The 18,784-nt window shown below is 41.1% G+C and overlaps 2 protein-coding genes across 2 annotated transcripts; both read left to right on the plus strand.

The window, feature by feature from the left end:
- Positions 1 to 1,137: 1,137 nt before the first annotated feature.
- On the plus strand, positions 1,138 to 3,465 carry LOC307255665 (tripartite motif-containing protein 16-like). The gene has a single exon (XM_080034400.1). The coding sequence runs from the start codon at positions 1,153 to 1,155 to the stop codon at positions 2,827 to 2,829; it is 1,677 nt and encodes a 558-aa protein (XP_079890526.1). The 5' UTR covers positions 1,138 to 1,152; the 3' UTR covers positions 2,830 to 3,465.
- A 3,502-nt stretch (positions 3,466 to 6,967) lies between these two features.
- Positions 6,968 to 18,537, plus strand: LOC307255454 (uncharacterized protein; the record flags this gene model as incomplete). The annotated part of the gene is made up of 3 exons (XM_080034138.1): positions 6,968 to 8,635; positions 11,700 to 13,282; positions 17,749 to 18,537. The coding sequence occupies 3 exons, from the start codon at positions 6,968 to 6,970 to the stop codon at positions 17,831 to 17,833; spliced, it is 3,336 nt and encodes a 1,111-aa protein (XP_079890264.1). The 3' UTR covers positions 17,834 to 18,537.
- Between the last annotated feature and the right edge of the window lie 247 nt (positions 18,538 to 18,784).

Raw genomic sequence — 18,784 nt, forward strand, 5'->3', positions numbered from 1 at the left:
TGTTTACAATTGCCTGCCATGTTAGAGGCTCAGGAAGAAATATGTGTTTGATTACTTGAGGTAAAGATTCAGTTAATCAAGATACAACTTGTTTTCCTTGTTCTGATAAAATGCAGTCAAGCCATCTTTCTTAAATGGGGAGATGTGGTGTTATCTGACTAATACACAGAGTTACAGTGAAAGACTACAGAGGCTACCTTTGATGATGTCATTCAATTGCGACATAAGGGCAGTCTGTGAGGACCTGATAACAGTGTAGCATGTGTGAGTTGTGAATAAACACTCATGGTTATAGACAGAACGACTCACAAGTTTTATTTAAGAACACAACATGGACAAGCTTCCTAGAAATGTAGTGAAGTCAACAGTACAATATCTCTCTTCGAAATGTAATGGAGTGAAAGTCATGAGTTTCCAAAAAAAAGCAGATATACAACTTAAAGTCAAAATATTTACTCAACTTCAGTACTCAATTCAATGTAGTCCGTAACTGGCCACCACTGGATATAACATACATTTAAATCTCTCTTTCCTTGTGTTGTGCTCAGTGAAGTTTTAAATGTCTTCATGCAGGTCAACGACTGAACTGTTTGGCCTTAAGCACCCTCCTTGGTTGGCATAATAAACAACCTTTACTCTTGTTCTGATCAAGTTGATGTCAGCAGGCACAGTGACATTCATGGCACACTTAAGATAAGGTCGAAAGTAATATGTTTCCCCCTGTAACTTTTACTATAGGAACGTAAAAACTTCTCCATATTCACCAAAGATATTAGGAATGATCTGATGTATTTCCAAATGCTCTCTAATAAACAACTGTTAAACACACAGTATCTCTCTCATACAAGCCGCTCCTCTTGCTGTAAAGAAGCAAAGCCCGATAAACCCTCCCTCTTGTTCCTGCTCTAAAGTACAGCCAGCTACACTCTGTACACACATGTCCTAGTTCCCTCCCCTTTAGATCTACAGTCATGTAGGAAGGGTGTAACCAGCTGACAGGCCCCATTCACTGCACACACACACGCTGTTCAGATCAGAGCTCAGACTAAGTTTCGTTTCTAGTGAAAGGAAACTCAGACAGTCGCTGACACACACACACACACACACACACACACACACACACACACACACACACACACACAGAGAGTTGAAATGGCGCAGAAAGGAGTTCAGCTGGACCGGGAAACATTCTCTTGTTCGATCTGTCTGGATCTACTGAATGATCCGGTGACTCTACACTGTGGACACAGCTACTGCATGAACTGTATCAAAGACTACTGGGATGAAAAGGATAATGAGGAAATCTACAGCTGCCCTCAGTGTAGGCAGACATTCACCCCGAGGCCTCTGCTGCTGAAAAACACCATGTTGGCAGTTTTAGTGGAGGAGCTGAAGAAGACTGGACTCCAAGCTGCTTCTCCTGCTGATCTCTACTATGCTGGACCTGAAGATGTGGCCTGTGACGTCTGCACTGGGAGAAAACTGAAAGCCCTCAAGTCCTGTCTGGTCTGTATGGCCTCTTACTGTGAGAAACACCTCCAGCCTCATTTCGAATTACCCATATTTAAGAATCACAAGCTGGTGGAGCCCTCCAAGAAGCTCCAGGAGAACATCTGCTCTCGTCACGATGAGGTGATGAAGATGTTCTGCCGCACTGATCAGCAGTGTATCTGTTATCTCTGCTCTGTGGACGAACACAAAGGCCACGACACAGTGTCAGCTGCAGCAGAACGGACCGAGAGGCAGAAAGAGCTCGAGGTGAGTCGGCAAACCATCCAGCAGAGAATCCAGGACAGAGAGAAAGATGTGAAGGTGCTTCAACAGGAGGTGGTGGCTATCAATGGCTCTGCTGATAAAGCCGTGGAGCACAGTGAGAAGACCTTCGCCGAGCTGATCCGTCTCATCCAGAAAAGAAGCTCTGATGTGAAGCAGCAGGTCAGAGCAAAGCAGGAAACTGAAGTGAGTCGAGTCAAAGATCTTCAGGAGAAGCTGGAGCAGGAGATCGCTGAGCTGAAGAGGAAAGACGCTGAGCTGAAGACTCTCTCACACACAGAGGATCACAACCAGTTTCTACACAACTACCCATCCCTGTCAGCACTCAGTGAATCTACATCCAGCATCCACATCCGTCATCTGAGATACTTTGAGGACGTGACAGCGGCTGTGTCCAAAGCCAGAGATAAACTACAGGACGTCCTGAGAGAGACATGGACAAACATCTCACAGACAGTGACTACTGTGGATGTTTTACTGCCTCAACCAGAGCCCAAGACCAGAACTGACTTCTTAAGATATTCACGTGAACTCACACTGGATCCAAACACAGCATACACAAAGCTGGTATTATCTAAGGGGAACAAAAGAGCTTCAAGAATGGGACAACATCAGTCTTATTCTAGTCATCCAGAAAGATTCACTGTCTATGGTCAGGTCCTGAGTGCAGAGAGTCTGACTGGACGTTGTTACTGTGAGGTGGAGTGGAGGGGGAATGGGATTAATGTAGCAGTCGCATACAAGAATATCAGCAGAGCAGGGGATGGGATGGAATGTAGATTTGGAGGAAATGATAAATCCTGGGCAATAGAATGTTTGCAAAACAAATGTAAATTTTGGTCCAAAAATGTCCAAACTCCCGTCTCAGGTCTTCCCTCCTCCAGAATAGGAGTGTACCTGGATCACAGTGCAGGTATTCTGTCCTTCTACAGCGTCTCTGAAACCATGACCATGACTCTCCTACACAGAGTCCAGACCACATTCACTCAGCCGCTCTATGCTGGACTATGGCTTCATTGTTGTGGAGTCACTGCTGAGTTCTGTAAACTCAAATAGACAAAAGTAATTAAAGGGACAGTAGGTTAGACTCTGTGTATTTTAATCCTTAAAGGCCCTGGCAACCCAAATTCACTCAATCCTTGTAACTATGTTATTTGGCAGGTACACTGAATTCTAATATCTATATTAAAAGGAGTTAGGAATATCTGTCAACGCTGCGCAAAAATATTGTCATGTCAGTTGGTCGAAAAAATTCCTGATTCGGATGTTGCATTAGATCTTGTTTTTACATGTCACACGATTGATCTCCGTTCTAAAATACAATTCTATAAAAATATTTAGTCTTCATATTTGTTGGCGGGAGGGTTAGGGTTAGATTGTTGAATTGTTGTATTTCTTCACTGCACTGAGATCAGCTGTCAATCAAATTTTATGGGCGGGACTTTGACATCTTCTCATTTGTTTTTCTGTAAAATGTTTCCTGTGTGTGTTTAGCTACGGAGGCTAGCAATGTTCATGTTGACTATAGTTTACCAGAACTGACTTTTCTCTGCATTAACGTGTAAACTTCTCTGTGCTCTAAATATGATTGTTGAATATTTGTTTTGATGTATTTGCATGTTGTTGTGTCTTTTTCCTCTGTGTGGGTCTTTAGACAGAAAGCTCTGGATCTTCATTCATCCTACAAATGTAGTACTTGTACCACTTTCTAAACAAAAAGGTAAATATATCTATAGTTACATCTACATTCCATTGTTTGACAGATCAAATCATACTGTTTTAATTTAAATGTCCTTCTGTGATGTTATATACAACTGTAATTTTCATGATCATAATCAATAGAGAAATCATTCATTATATTTCTTATAATTTAGATTGAAGTCAAGTTAATCTGTACATGAAATCTTTGAAAATACTTTACTTATATGATGTGTTAACAAACTGACAGTTTACATTATAAATAAAGATTTTTCTTTTTACAAGAATGTATTTGTTATTGTCTTTATACCTGGTGGATAAAATGATGAACTAATATTAGAAATGACAGTGTTCACATTACAGGAAACAATACATTTTCCCCTTCAGAGGTTGTCTCTCTTATATTTTGAATATTTCAAAGTGAATTTCGTAAGTGTGTCTGAATTGGAAACAGAAGTCTGTAGATCAATATTTGAAGCTGTTATCGGCAGCCACACCACCCCACTCTCATACATTGTGGATGGACCTCATGGGAAAGGCAGGTCCAAATCGTCACCATCTCATCCCCATGGAGCGCTCACCAGAGCAGAGTGGAGGTGGTGTAGCAGAGCCTCCCCCCCCCCCCGGATGTGTTCCGGGCCAAAGTTCAACTGAACCACAAAACCTGAACATTGCAGAACTGACATCCACCTCAAGAACCAGGTATAGGAGAGCTGTGATAAGACCAGTTAGATTGGACTTATGAATTCAAAATCTATTGAAAACTAGAGACATTAGAGAGACAGCAATCAAACCAGAATGTTCAGAAGGTTCCCAAATGTGTTTAAATGTTGATAAAAACTTGTTAAAAAAGACAGTTATTTGTCTTTACAAGGATAGAAAAGTCCATGGTTTCTTGTTTACAATTGCCTGCCTTATTTTCGAGTCTTAGGAAGAAATATATTTTTGATCACTTGAGGTTATTTAGTTTATTAAGATAAGGCTTGTTTTCCTTGTTCAGATAAAATGCAGTCAAGCCACTTTGCTTAAATGGGGAGATGTGGTGTTATCTGACTAATACACAGAGTTACAGTGAAAGACTACAGAGGCTACCTTTGATGATGTCATAGAGATGCGACAAAAGGGCAGTCTGTGAGGACCTGATAACAGTGTAGCGTGTGCTAGATGAATAAACACTCATGGTTATAGACAGAATAACTCACAAGTTTAATTTAAGAATAAAACAAGGATAAGCTTCCCAGAAATGTAGTGGAGTCAACAGTAAAATATTTGTCTTCGAAATGTAGTGGAGTGAAAGTCGTGAGTTTCCAAAAAAAGCAGATACTCAACTTAGACAGTCCAGACAGTCAAAAAGGAGGATATAACATACAGGTGAAACTCGAAAAATTAGAATATCGTGCAAAAGTTGACTCATTACATGCAAAGTGAGATATGTGAAGCCTTTATTTTTTATAATTGTGATTATTATGGCTTACAGTTTATAAAAACCCCAAATTCAAAATCTCAGAAAATTAGAATATTACATAAGATCAATAAAAAAAGGATTTTAAATACAGAAATGTCGGCCCTCTAGAAAGTATAATCATGCATATGTACTAAGTACTTGGTTTGGGCCCCTTTTGCATGAATTATTGCCTAAATGCGGGGTGGCATGGATGCTATCAGCCTGTGGCACTGCTGAGGTGTTATGGAAGCCCAGGTTGCTTTGATGTGGCCTTCAGCTTGTCTGTATTGTTGGGTCTGGTGTGTATCATCTTCCTCTTGACAGCAGTCCATAGTTTCTCTATGGGGTTCAGGTCAGGAAAGTTGTCTGGCCATTCATGCACAGTAATACCATGGTCAGTCAACCAGTTACCAGTGGTTTATGGTACCGTGGGCAGGTGCCAAGTCTAGCTGGAAATGGAAATTGTCATCTCCATAAAGCTTGTCAACAGACAGAAGCATGAAGTGCTCTAAAATCTTCTGGTAGATGGCTGTGGTGACTTTGGACTTGATAACACAGTGGACCAACAGCAGCAGATGACATGATACCTCAAATCATCACCGATCCAAATTAAATGTTGCGTTTCATTTGGAAATCAAGGTTCCACAGTCTAGAGGAAGAGTGGAGGGGCACAAAATCCAAGGGGCTTGAAGACCACTGTCAAGTTTCAAAAGTCAGTGATGATTTGAGGCACCATGTCATCTGATGGTGTTGGTCCACTGTGTTATCAAGTCCAAAGTCACCACAGCTGTCCACCAGGATATTTTAGAGCACTTCATATTTCCTGTCTGTTGACAAGCTTTATGGAGATGCTGAATTACTTTTTCCAGCAATACTTGTCCACAGTGCCAAAACCACAAGTAACTGGTTGACTGACCATGGTATTACTGTGTTGATTGGCCAGACAACTCTCCTGAACTGAACCCAATAGAGAAACTATGGACTATTGTCAAGAGGAAGATGATACACACCAGACCCAACAATACAGACGAGCTGAAGGCCACTATCAAAGCAACCTGGGCTTCCAGAACACCTCAGCAGTGCCACAGACTGATAGCATCCATGCCACACCGCATTTAGGCAATAATTTGTGCAAAAGGGGCCCAAACCAAGTACTTAGTACATATGCATGATTATACTTTCTAGAGGGCAGACATTTCTGGATTTAAAATCCTTTTTTTATAGATTTTATGTAATATTCTAATTTTCTGATATCATTTCATCATCAATTTGGGGTTTTCATAAGCTGTAAGCCATAATAATCACAATTATAACAAATAAAGGCTTGAAATATCTCACTTTGAATGTAATGAGTCTATATAATATATTAGTTTCACCATTTAGGTTGAATTACTGAAATAAATGAACTTTTGCACGATATTCTAATTTTTCGAGTTTCACCTGTATATTTAAATCTCTCTTTACTGGTGTTGTGATCAGTGAAGTTTGTACATGTCTTCCTGCAGGTCAACAACTGAACTGTTTGGCCTTTAGCACCCTCCTTTGTTGGCTTAATAAACAACCTTTACTCTTGTTCTGATCTAGTTGATGTCAGCAGGCACAGTGACATGCATGGCACACTTAAGATAAGGTCTAAAGTAATGTGTATCCCCCTGTAACTTTTACTATAGGGATGTAGAAACTTCTCCATATTCACCAAAGGTATTAGGAATGATCTGATGTATTTCTAAATGATCTCTAGTAAACAACTGTTAAACACACAGTATCTCTCTCATTCAAGCCGCTCCTCTTGCTGTAAAGAAGCAAAGCTTGATAAACCCTCCCTCTTGTTCCTGCTCTAAAGTACAGCCAGCTCCACTCTGTACACACATGTCCTAGTTCCCTCCCCTTTAGATCTACAGTCATGTAGGATGGGTGTAACCAGTTGACAGGCCCCATTCACTGCACACACACACGCTGTTCAGATCAGAGCTCAAACTAAGTTTCGTTTCTAGTGAAAGGAAACTCAGACAGTCGCTGACACACACACACACACACACACACAGAGTTGAAATGGCGCAGAAAGGAGTTCAGCTGGACCGGGAAACTTTCTCTTGTTCGATCTGTCTGGATCTACTGAATGATCCGGTGACTCTACACTGTGGACACAGCTACTGCATGAACTGTATCAAAGACTACTGGGATGAAAAGGATAATGAGGAAATCTACAGCTGCCCTCAGTGTAGGCAGACATTCACCCCGAGGCCTCTGCTGCTGAAAAACACCATGTTGGCAGTTTTAGTGGAGGAGCTGAAGAAGACTGGACTCCAAGCTGCTTCTCCTGCTGATCTCTGCTATGCTGGACCTGAAGATGTGGCCTGTGATTTCTGCACTGGGAGAAAACTGAAAGCCGTCAAGTCCTGTATGGTGTGTATTGCTTCTTACTGTGAGAAACACCTCCAGCATCATGAATCCCCTGCATTTAAGAAACACAAGCTGGTGGAGCCATCCAAGAAGCTCCAGGAGAACATCTGCTCTCGTCACGATGAGGTGATGAAGATGTTCTGCCGCACTGATCAGCAGTGTATCTGTTATCTCTGCTCTGTGGACGAACACAAAGGCCATGACACAGTGTCAGCTGCAGCAGAACGGACCGAGAGGCAGAAAGAGCTCGAGGGGAGTCGGCAAAACATCCAGAAGAGAATCCAGGACAGAGAGAAAGATGTGAAGGTCCTTCAACAGGAGGTGGTGGCTATCAATGGCTCTGCTGATAAAGCAGTGGAGGACAGTGAGAAGACCTTCGCCGAGCTGATCCGTCTCATCCAGAAAAGAAGCTCTGATGTGAAGCAGCAGCTCAGATCAAAGCAGGAAACTGAAGTGAGTCGAGTCAAATATCTTCAGGAGAAGCTGGAGCAGGAGATCGCTGAGCTGAAGAGGAAAGACGCTGAGCTGAAGACGCTCTCACACACAGAGGATCACAACCAGTTTCTACACAACTACCCATCCCTGTCAGCACTCAGTGAATCTACATCCAGCATCCACATCCGTCCTCTGAGATACTTTGAGGACGTGACAGCGGCTGTGTCAGAAGCCAGAGATAAACTACAGGACGTCCTGAGAGAGACATGGACAAACATCTCACAGACAGTGACTTGCGTGGATGTTTTACTGTCACAACCAGAGCCCAAGACCAGAGCTGACTTCTTAAGATATTCACGTGACATCACACTGGATCCAAACACAGCAAACGAATATCTGTTATTATCTGAGGGGAACAGAAAAGCTACAAGAATGGAACAACAACAGTCTTATCCTAGTCATCCAGACAGATTCACTGGTTATGTTCAGGTCCTGAGTGCAGAGAGTCTGACTGGACGTTGTTACTGTGAGGTGGAGTGGAGTAGATATGGGGTTTATGTAGCAGTCGCATACAAGAATATCAGCAGAGCAGGGGTCGGGATAGAATGTAAATTTGGAGGAAATGATAAATCCTGGGCATTACATTGTGTGCAAAACAAATGTACATTTTCGTACAAAAATATCCAAACTCCCGTCTCAGGTCCTTTCCCCTCCAGAATAGGAGTGTACCTGGATCACAGTGCAGGTATTCTGTCCTTCTACAGCGTCTCTAAAACCATGACCATGACTCTCCTACACAGAGTCCAGACCACATTCACTCAGCCGCTCTATGCCGGACTAGGGCTTTATTCTGGAGCCACTGCTGAGTTCTGTAAACTCAAATAGACAAAAGTAAATAAGGGACAGCAGGTTAGACTCTGTGTATTTTAATCCTTAAAGGCCCTGGCAACCCAAATTCACTCAATCCTTGTAAATATGATATTTTGGGGGGTAAACTGAATGCTAATGTGTGTATTAAAAGGAGTTAGGAATATTTGTCAACCCCCCATGCAAAATTACTGTCATGTCAGTTGGTCGACCATTTGAAAATTCCTGATTCGAATGTTGCATTAGATCTGTACACACACGATTGATACAATTCTATAAAAAATTCTATTTAGTCTTCATGTTTGTTGCTGGGAGATGATTGTTGTTGTATTTCTTCACTGCACTGAGATCAGCTGTCAATCAAACTTTATGGGCGGGACTTTGACATCTTCTCATTTGTTTTTCTGTTAAATGTTTCCTGTGTGTGTTTAGCCACAGAGGCTATCAATGCTAATGTTGACTTTAGTTTACCAGAACTGACTTTTCTCTGCATGAACGTGTAAACTTCTCTGTGCTCTAAATGATTGTTGAATATTTGTTTTGATGTATTTGCATGTTGTTGTGTCTATTTCCTCTGTGTGGGTCTTTAGACAGACAGCACTGGATCTTCATTCATCCTACAAATGTTGTACTTGTACCACTTTTTACAAAAAAAAAATTGTAAATATATCTATAGTTACAGTACATCTACATTCCATTGTTTGACAGATCAAATCATACTGTTTTAATTGAAATGTCCTTCTGTGATGTTATATAAAACTGTAATTTTCATGATCATAATCAATAGAGAAATCATTCATTATTTTTCTTATAATTTAGATTGAAGTCAAGTGAATATGTACATGATCATTGAACAGACTTTACCGATGTAATGTGTGAACAAACTGACAGTTTACATTATAAATAAAGATTTCCTTTTTTCAGGAATGTGTTTGTTATTGTCTTTATACCCGGTGGATAAAATGATGAACTAATAATTGAAATGACAGTGTTCACATTACAGTAAGCAAAACATTTTCACCTTCAGAGACTGTCTCTCTTTTAAAATATTTCAAAGTGAATTACGTAAGTGTGTCTGAATTGGAAACAGAAGCCTGTAGATCAATATTTGAAGCTGTTATCGGCTGCCACACCGCCCCACTCTCATACATTGTGGAAGGACCTCATAGGAAAATCAGGTCCAAATCGTCACCATCTCATCCCCATGGAGCGCTCACCAGAGCAGAGTGGAGGTGGTGTAGCAGAGCCCCCCCCCCCCCCCCCCCTGGATGTGTTCCGGGCCAGAGTTCTATGGAACCACAAAACCTGAACATTGCAGAACTGACATCCACCCCAAGAACCAGGTATGGGCGAGCTGTGATAAGACCAGTTAGATTGGATTTATAAATTGAAAATGTACTGAGAACTAGAGACATTTCAGAGACAACAATCAAACCAGAATGTTCAGAAGGTTCTCAAATGTGTTTAAATGTTGGTAGAACCATGTTAAAGAAGACAGTTATTTTTGTTTACAAGGATGGAAAAGTCCATGTGTTTATATTTAAAATTGCCTGCCATTTTAGAGGCTCAGGAATGAATATATTTTGGATAACTTGAGGTTATTTAGTTTATTAAGATAAAGTTTGTTTTCCTTGTTCAGATAAAATGCAGTCAAGCCACTTTGCCTAAATGAGGAGATGTGGTGTTATCTGACTAATACACAGAGTTACACTGAAAGACTACAGAGGCTACCTTTGATGATATCATTCAGTTGCGACATAAGGGCTGTGTGGAGGACCTGATAACAGTGTAGCGTGTGTGAGTTGTGAATAAACCCTCATGGTTATAGACAGAATGACTCACAAGTTTAATTTTAGAATAAAACAAAGATAAGCTTCCTAGAAATGTAGTGAAGTCAAAAGTACAATATTTGTCTTCGAAATGTAGTGGAGTGAAAGTCATGAGTTTCCAAAAAAGCAACTCATCTTAGACAGTTCAGACAGTCAAAAAGGAGGATATAACATATATTTAAATCTCTCTTTACTGGTGTTGTGCTCAGTGAAGTTAGTACATGTCTTCCTGCAGGTCAACGACTGAACTGTTTGGCCTTAAAGGCCTACTTCACCGGTTTGAATATGAAGGTGTATTGAATTCTGAGATCCTATGTAGTATAAATGTGCGAAAAAAATTGAAATCGGTTCATCCTAGCCTGAGAAAAGGCCTTCTCGTGACATCTGTGATGTCACGAGAAGGCCTTCTCGTGACATCACAGAAAGAGAAATATAGGGTTAAAAAAAAAAAACTTACTTTGTAAATATTACTGTGATGTCTTTTACTGTGACATCACAGTAATATTTACAAGTACGTTTTTTTTAACCCTATATTTCTCTTTCTGTGATGTCACGAGAAGGAGAAATATAGGGTTAAAAAAAACACTCTTTCTGCCTTTTCTCAGGCTAGGATGAACCGATTTTAATTTTTTTTGCACATTTATACTACATAGGATCTCAGAATTCAATTCACCTTCATATTCAAACCGGTGAAGTAGGCCTTTAAGCACCCTCCTTGATTGGCATAATAAACAACTTTTACTCTTGTTCTGATCATGTTGATGTCAGCAGGCACAGTGGAATTTGTGGCACACTTATTATAAAGTCTAAAGTAATATGTATCCCCCTGTGACCTTTACAATAGGAATGTTGAAACCTCTCCATATTCACCAAAGGTATTAGGAATGATCTGATGTATTTCCAAATGATCTCTGGTAAACAACTGTTAAACACACAGTATCTCTCTCATACAAGCCGCTCCTCTTGCTGTAATGAAGCAAAGCTCGATAAACCCTCCCTCTTGTTCCTGCTCTAAAGTACAGCCAGCTCCACTCTGTACACACACATGTCCTAGTTCCCTCCCCTTTAGATCTACAGTCATGTAGGATGGGTGTAACCAGTTGACAGGCCCCATTCACTGCACACACACACGCTGTTCAGATCAGAGCTCACACTAAGTTTCGTTTCTAGTGAAAGTAAACTCAGACAGTCGCTGACACACACACACACACACACACACACACACACACACACACACACAGAGAGTTGAAATGGCGCAGAAAGGAGTTCAGCTGGACCGGGAAACTTTCTCTTGTTCGATCTGCCTGGATCTACTGAAGGATCCGGTGGGTCTTCCCTGTGGACACAGCTACTGCATGAACTGTATCAAAGACTACTGGGATGAAAAGGATAATGAGGAAATCTACAGCTGCCCTCAGTGTAGGCAGACATTCACCCCGAGGCCTCTGCTGCTGAAAAACACCATGTTGGCAGTTTTAGTGGAGGAGCTGAAGAAGACTGGACTCCAAGCTGCTTCTCCTGCCGATCTCTGCTATGCTGGACCTGAAGATGTGGCCTGTGACGTCTGCACTGGGAGAAAACTGAAAGCCTTCAAGTCCTGTCTGGTCTGTATGGTATCTTACTGTGAGAAACACCTGCAGCCTCATCAGGAAATATTTAAAAAACACAAGCTGGTGGAGCCCTCCAAGAAGCTCCAGGAGAACATCTGCTCTCGTCACGATGAGGTGATGAAGATGTTCTGCCGCACTGATCAGCAGTGTATCTGTTATCTCTGCTCTGTGGACGAACACAAAGGCCACGACACAGTGTCAGCTGCAGCAGAACGGACTGAGAGGCAGAAAGAGCTCGAGGTGAGTCGACAAAACATCCAGCAGAGAATCCAGGACATAGAGAAAGATGTGAAGGTTCTCCAACAGGAGGTGGAGGCTATCAATGGCTCTGCTGATAAAGCAGTGGAGCACAGTGAGAAGACCTTCTCTGAGTTGATCCATCTCATCCAGAAAAGAAGCTCTGATGTGAAGCAGCAGCTCAGAACCCAACAGGAAACTGAAGTGAGTCGAGTCAAAGATTTTCAGGAGAAGCTGGAGCAGGAGATCACTGAGCTGAAGAGGAAAGACGCTGAGCTGAAGACGCTCTCACACACAGAGGATCACAACCAGTTTCTACACAACTACCCATCCCTGTCTGCACTCAGTGAATCTACATCCAGCATCCACATCCGTCCTCTGAGATACTTTGAGGACGTGACAGCGGCTGTGTCCGAAGTCAGAGATAAACTACAGGACATCCTGAGAGAGACATGGACAAACATCTCACAGACAGTGACAAGCGTGGATGTTTTACTGCCACAACCAGAGCCCAAGACCAGAGCTGACTTCTTAAGATATTCACGTGAACTCACACTGGATCCAAACACAGCACACAAAAAGCTGTTATTATCAGAGGGGAACAGAAAAGCTACAAGATCCAAACAAGAACAGTCTTATTCTAGTCATCCAGACAGATTCACTGGTTATGGTCAGGTCCTGAGTGCAGAGAGTCTGACTGGACGTGGGTACTGTGAGGTGGAGCTGAGTGGGAATGGGGTTAATATAGCAGTCGCATACAAGAATATCAGCAGAGCAGGGAGCGGGATAGAATGTAAATTTGGAGGAAATGATAAATCTTGGGCATTAGAATGTGTGCAAAACAAATGTACATTTTGGTACAAAAATGTCCAAACTCCTGTCTCAGGTCCTCCGTCCTCCAGAATAGGAGTGTACCTGGATCACAGTGCAGGTATTCTGTCCTTCTACAGCGTCTCTGAAACCAAGACCATGACTCTCCTACACATAGTCCAGACCACATTCACTCAGCCGCTCTAAGCTGGACTATGGCTTCATTGTTATGGAGTCACTGCTGAGTTCTGTAAACTCAAATAGACAAAAGTAATTAAGGGACAGTAGGTTAGACTCTGTGTATTTTAATCCTTAAAGGCCCTGGCAACCCAAATTCACTAAATCCTTGTAACTATGTTATTTGGGGGGTACACTGAATGTTAATACGTATATTAAAAAGGAGTTAGGAATATTTGTCAACCCCCCACGCAAAAATACTGTCATGTCAGTTGGTCGAACATTTGAAAATTCCTGATTCGGATGTTGCATTAGATCTGTACACACACGATTGATCTCCGTTCTAAAATACAATTCTATAAACAAAATCTATTTAGTCTTCATGTCTTCTCCTGGCCAAATCAGGGACCACAATGGAAATAAGCCTTCTGCCTTTTTTGTGTCTATCCCTGGCTATTTTATGTATTTTAATGTGTGACAGAGTGCTGTTCATGTTTTTATATCAAAATGGTCAAGTAAAATCATTCAAAATCATTCATTCATTCATGTTTGTTGCTTGGAGATGATTGTTATTGTATTTCTTCACTGCACAGATATCAGCTGTCATTCAAATTTTATGGGCGGGACTTTGACATCTTCTCATTTGTTTTTCTTTAAAATGTTTCCTGTGTGTGTTTAGCTACGGAGGCTAGCAATGTTCATGTTGACTATATTTTACCAGAACTGACTTTTCTCTGCATTAACGTGTAAACTTCTCTGTGCTCTAAATGATTGTTGAATATTTGTTTTGATGTATTTGCATGTTGTTGTGTCTTTTTCCTCTGTGTGGGTCTTTAGACAGAAAGCACTGGATCTGGATTCATCCTACAAATGTTGTACTTGTACCACTTTTTACAAAAAAATGGTAAATATATCTATAGTTACAGTACATCTACATTCCATTGTTTGACAGATCAAATCATACTGTTTAAATTGAGGTTGAAATGTCCTCCTGTGATGTTATATAAAACTGTAATTTTCATGATCATAATCAATAGAGAAATCATTCATTATATTTCTTATAATTTAGATTGAAGTCAAGTGAATATGTACATGAAATCTTTGAAAATACTTTACTTATATGATGTGTGAACAAACTGACAGTTTACATTATAAATAAAGATTTTCTTTTTTCAGGAATGTGTTTGTTATTGTCTTCATACCCGGTGGATAAAATGATGAACTAATAATTGAAATGACAGTGTTCACATTACAGTAAGCGAAACATTTTCACCTTCAGAGACTGTCTCTCTTTTAAGAATATTTCAAAGTGATTTACATAAGTGTGTCTGAATGCGAAACAGAAGCTTGTAGTTCAATATTCGAAGCTGTTATCGGCAGCCACACCACCCAACTCTCATACATTGTGGATGGACCTCATAGGAAAGTCAGGTCCAAATCGTCACCATCTCATCCCCATGGAGCGCTCACCAGAGCAGAGTGGAGGTGGTGTAGCAGAGCCCCCTCCCCCTGGATGTGTTCCGGGCCAGAGTTCCATGGAACCACAAAACCTGAACATTGCAGAACTGACATCCACCCCAAGAACCAGGTATGAGAGAGCTGTGATGAGACCAGTTAGATTGGACTTATGAATTGAAAACTTACTGGGAACTAGAGACATTTCAGAAACTATAATTAAACCAGAATGTTCAGAATGTTTCTCAAATGTGTTTAAATGTTGGTAAAAACTTGTTGAAGAAGACAGTTATTTTTGTTTACAAGGATAGAAAAGTCTGTGTGTTTATATTTACAATTGCCTGCCTTATTTTCGAGTCTTAGGAAGAAATATATTTTTGATCACTTGAGGTTATTTAGTTTATTAAGATAAGGCTTGTTTTCCTTGTTTAGATAAAATGCAGTCAAGCCACTTTGCTTAAATGAGGAGATGTGGTGTTATCTGACTAATACAGAGTTACAGTGAAAAACTACAGAGGCTATCTTTGATGATGTCATAGAGGTGCAACATATGGGCAGTTTGTGAGGACCTGATAACAGTGTAGCATGTGCGAGTTGTGAATACACACTGATGGTTATAGACAGAACGACTCACAAGTTTCATTTAAGAACACAACATGGACAAGATTCCTAGAATTGTAGTGGAGTCTAAATTAAAATATTTGTCTTTGAAATGTAGTGGAGGGAAAGTTTCCAAAAAGCAGATACTCAACTTGAAGTCAAAACATTTACTTAACTTCAGTACTCAATTCAATGTAGTCCATAACTGACCACCACTGGATAGTACATATATTTAAATCTCTCTTTACTGGTGTTGTGATCAGTGAAGTTTTTATATGTCTTCCTGTAGGTCAACAACTGAACTGTTTGGCCTTAAGCACCCTCCTTTGTTGGCTTAATAAACAACCTTTAATCTTGTTCTGATCTAGTTGATGTCAGCAGGCACAGTGACATTTATGGCACACTTAAGATAAGGTCGAAAGTAATATGTTTCCCCCTGTAACTTTTACTATAGGGATGTATACACTTCTCCATATTCACCAAAGGTATTAGAAATGATCTGTTGTATGTTCTCTAGTAAACAACTGTTAAACACACAGTATTTCTCTCATTCAAGCCGCTCCTCTTGCTGTAATGAAGCAAAGCTCGATAAACCCTCCCTCTTGTTCCTGCTCTAAAGTACAGCCAGCTCCACTCTGTACACACACATGTCCTAGTTCCCTCCCCTTTAGATCTACAGTCATGTAGGATGGGTGTAACCAGCTGACAGGCCCCATTCACCGCACACACACACGCTGTTCAGATCAGAGCTCACACTAAGTTTCGTTTCTAGTGAAAGGAAACTCAGACAGTCGCTGACACACACAGAGAGAGAGAGAGTTGAAATGGCGCAGAAAAGAGTTCAGCTGGATCGGGAAACTTTCTGTTGTTCGATCTGTCTGGATCTACTGAATGATCCGGTGGGTCTTCCCTGTGGACACAGCTACTGCATGAACTGTATCAAAGACTACTGGGATGAAAAGGATAATGAGGAAATCTACAGCTGCCCTCAGTGTAGGCAGACATTCACCCCGAGGCCTCTGCTGCTGAAAAACACCATGTTGGCAGTTTTAGTGGAGGAGCTGAAGAAGACTGGACTCCAAGCTGCTTCTCCTGCTGATCTCTGCTATGCTGGACCTGAAGATGTGGCCTGTGATGTCTGCACTGGGAGAAAACTGAAAGCCTTCAAGTCCTGTCTGGTCTGTATGGCCTCTTACTGTGAGAAACACCTCCAGCATCATGAATCCCCTGCATTTAAGAAACACAAGCTGGTGGAGCCCTCCAAGAAGCTCCAGGAGAACATCTGCTCACGTCACGATGAGGTGATGAAGATGTTCTGCCGCACTGATCAGCAGTGTATCTGTTATCTCTGCTCTGTGGACGAACACAAAGGACACGACACAGTGTCAGCTGCTTCAGAACGGACTGAGAGGCAGAAAGAGCTCGAGGGGAGTCGACAAACCATCCAGCAGAGAATCCAGGACGGAGAGAAAGATGTGAAGGTGCTTCAGCAGGAGGTGGTGGCTATCAATGGCTCTGCTGATAAAGCAGTGGAGCACAGTGAGAAGACCTTCGCCGAGCTGATCCGTCTCATCCAGAAAAGAGGCTCTGATGTGAAGCAGCAGCTCAGATCCCAACAGGAAACTGAAGTGAGTCGAGTCAAAGATCTTCAGGAGGAGCTGGAGCAGGAGATCGCTGAGCTGAAGAGGAGAGACGCTGAGCTGAAGACTCTGTCACACACAGAGGATCACAACCAGTTTCTACACAACTACCCATCCCTGTCTGCACTCAGTGAATCTATATCCAGCATCCACATCCGGCCTCTGAGATACTTTGAGGACGTGACAGAGGCTGTGTCAGAAGCCAGAGATAAACTACAGGACGTCCTGAGAGAGACATGGACAAACATCTCACAGACAGTGACAAGCGTGGATGTTTTACTGCCACAACCAGAGCCCAAGACCAGAGCTGACTTCTTAAGTTATTCACGTGACATCACACTGGATCCAAACACAGCACACAAAGAGCTGTTATTATCTGAGGGGAACAGAAAAGCTTCAAGAATTGGACAAAAACAGTCTCATTCTAGTCATCCAGACAGATTCACTGACAGAGGGCAGGTCCTGAGTGCAGAGAGTCTGACTGGACGTTGTTACTGTGAGGTGGAGTGGAGGGGGAATGAGGTTCATGTAGCAGTCGCATACAAGAATATCAGCAGAGCAGGGAATGGGATGGAATGTAAATTTGGAGGAAATGATAAATCCTGGGCATTATATTGTGTCCAAAGCAAATGTACATTTTGGTACAAAAATATCCAAACTCCTGTCTCAGGTCCTCAGTCCTCCAGAATAGGAGTGTACCTGGATCACAGTGCAGGTATTCTGTCCTTCTACAGCGTCTCTGAAACCATGACCATGACTCTCCTACACAGAGTCCAGACCACATTCACTCAGCCACTCTATGCTGGACTATGGTTTAATTCTGGAGTCACTGCTGAGTTCTGTAAACTCAAATAGACAAAAGTAATTTAAGGGACAGCAGGTTAGACTATGTATTTTAATCCTTAAAAGCCCTGGCAACCCAAATCCACTCAATCCTTGTAACTATGTTATTTGGGGGGTAAACTGAATGTTAATATGTATATTAAACGAGTTAGGAATATCTGTCAACGCTGCGCAAAATTACTGTCATGTCAGTTGGTCGACCATTTGAAAATTCCTGATTCAAAAGTTGCATTAGATCTGTACACACACGATTAATCTCCGTTCTAAAATACAATTCTATTTAAAAAAAATCCATTTAGTCTTCATGTTTGTTGCTGCGAGATGATTGTTATTGTATTTCTTCACTGCACTGAGATCAGCTGTCAATCAAACTTTATGGGCGGGACTTTGACATCTTCTCACTTGTTTTTTTGTAAAATATTTCCTGTGTGTTTAGCTACGGAGGCTATCAATGCTCATGGTGACTTTAGTTTACCAGAACTGACTTATCTCTGCATGAACTTGTACATTTCCTCTGTGTTCTAAATATGATTGTTGAATATTTGTTTTGATATATTTGCATGTTGTTGTGTCTTTTTCCTCTGTGTGGGTCTTTAGACAGAAAGCACTGGATCTTCATTCATCCTACAAATGTTGTACTTGTACAACTTTTTACAAAAAAATTGTAAATATATCTATAGTTACAGTACATCTACATTCCATTGTTTGACAGATCAAATCATACTGTTTAAATTGAGGTTGAAATGTCCTTCTGTGATGTTATATAAAACTGTAATTTTCATGATCATAATCAATAGAGAAATCATTCATTATTTTTCTTATAATTTAGATTGAAGTCAAGTTAATCTGTACATGAAATCTTTGAAAATACTTTACTTATATGATGTGTGAACAAACTGACAGTTTACATTATAAATAAAGATTTTCATTTTTCAAGAATGTGTTTGTTATTGTCTTCCTACC

The sequence above is a fragment of the Ammodytes marinus genome (genome assembly GCF_949987685.1).
Source record: "Ammodytes marinus genome assembly, chromosome: 9".
NCBI classification, from domain to species: Eukaryota; Metazoa; Chordata; class Actinopteri; order Uranoscopiformes; family Ammodytidae; genus Ammodytes; species Ammodytes marinus.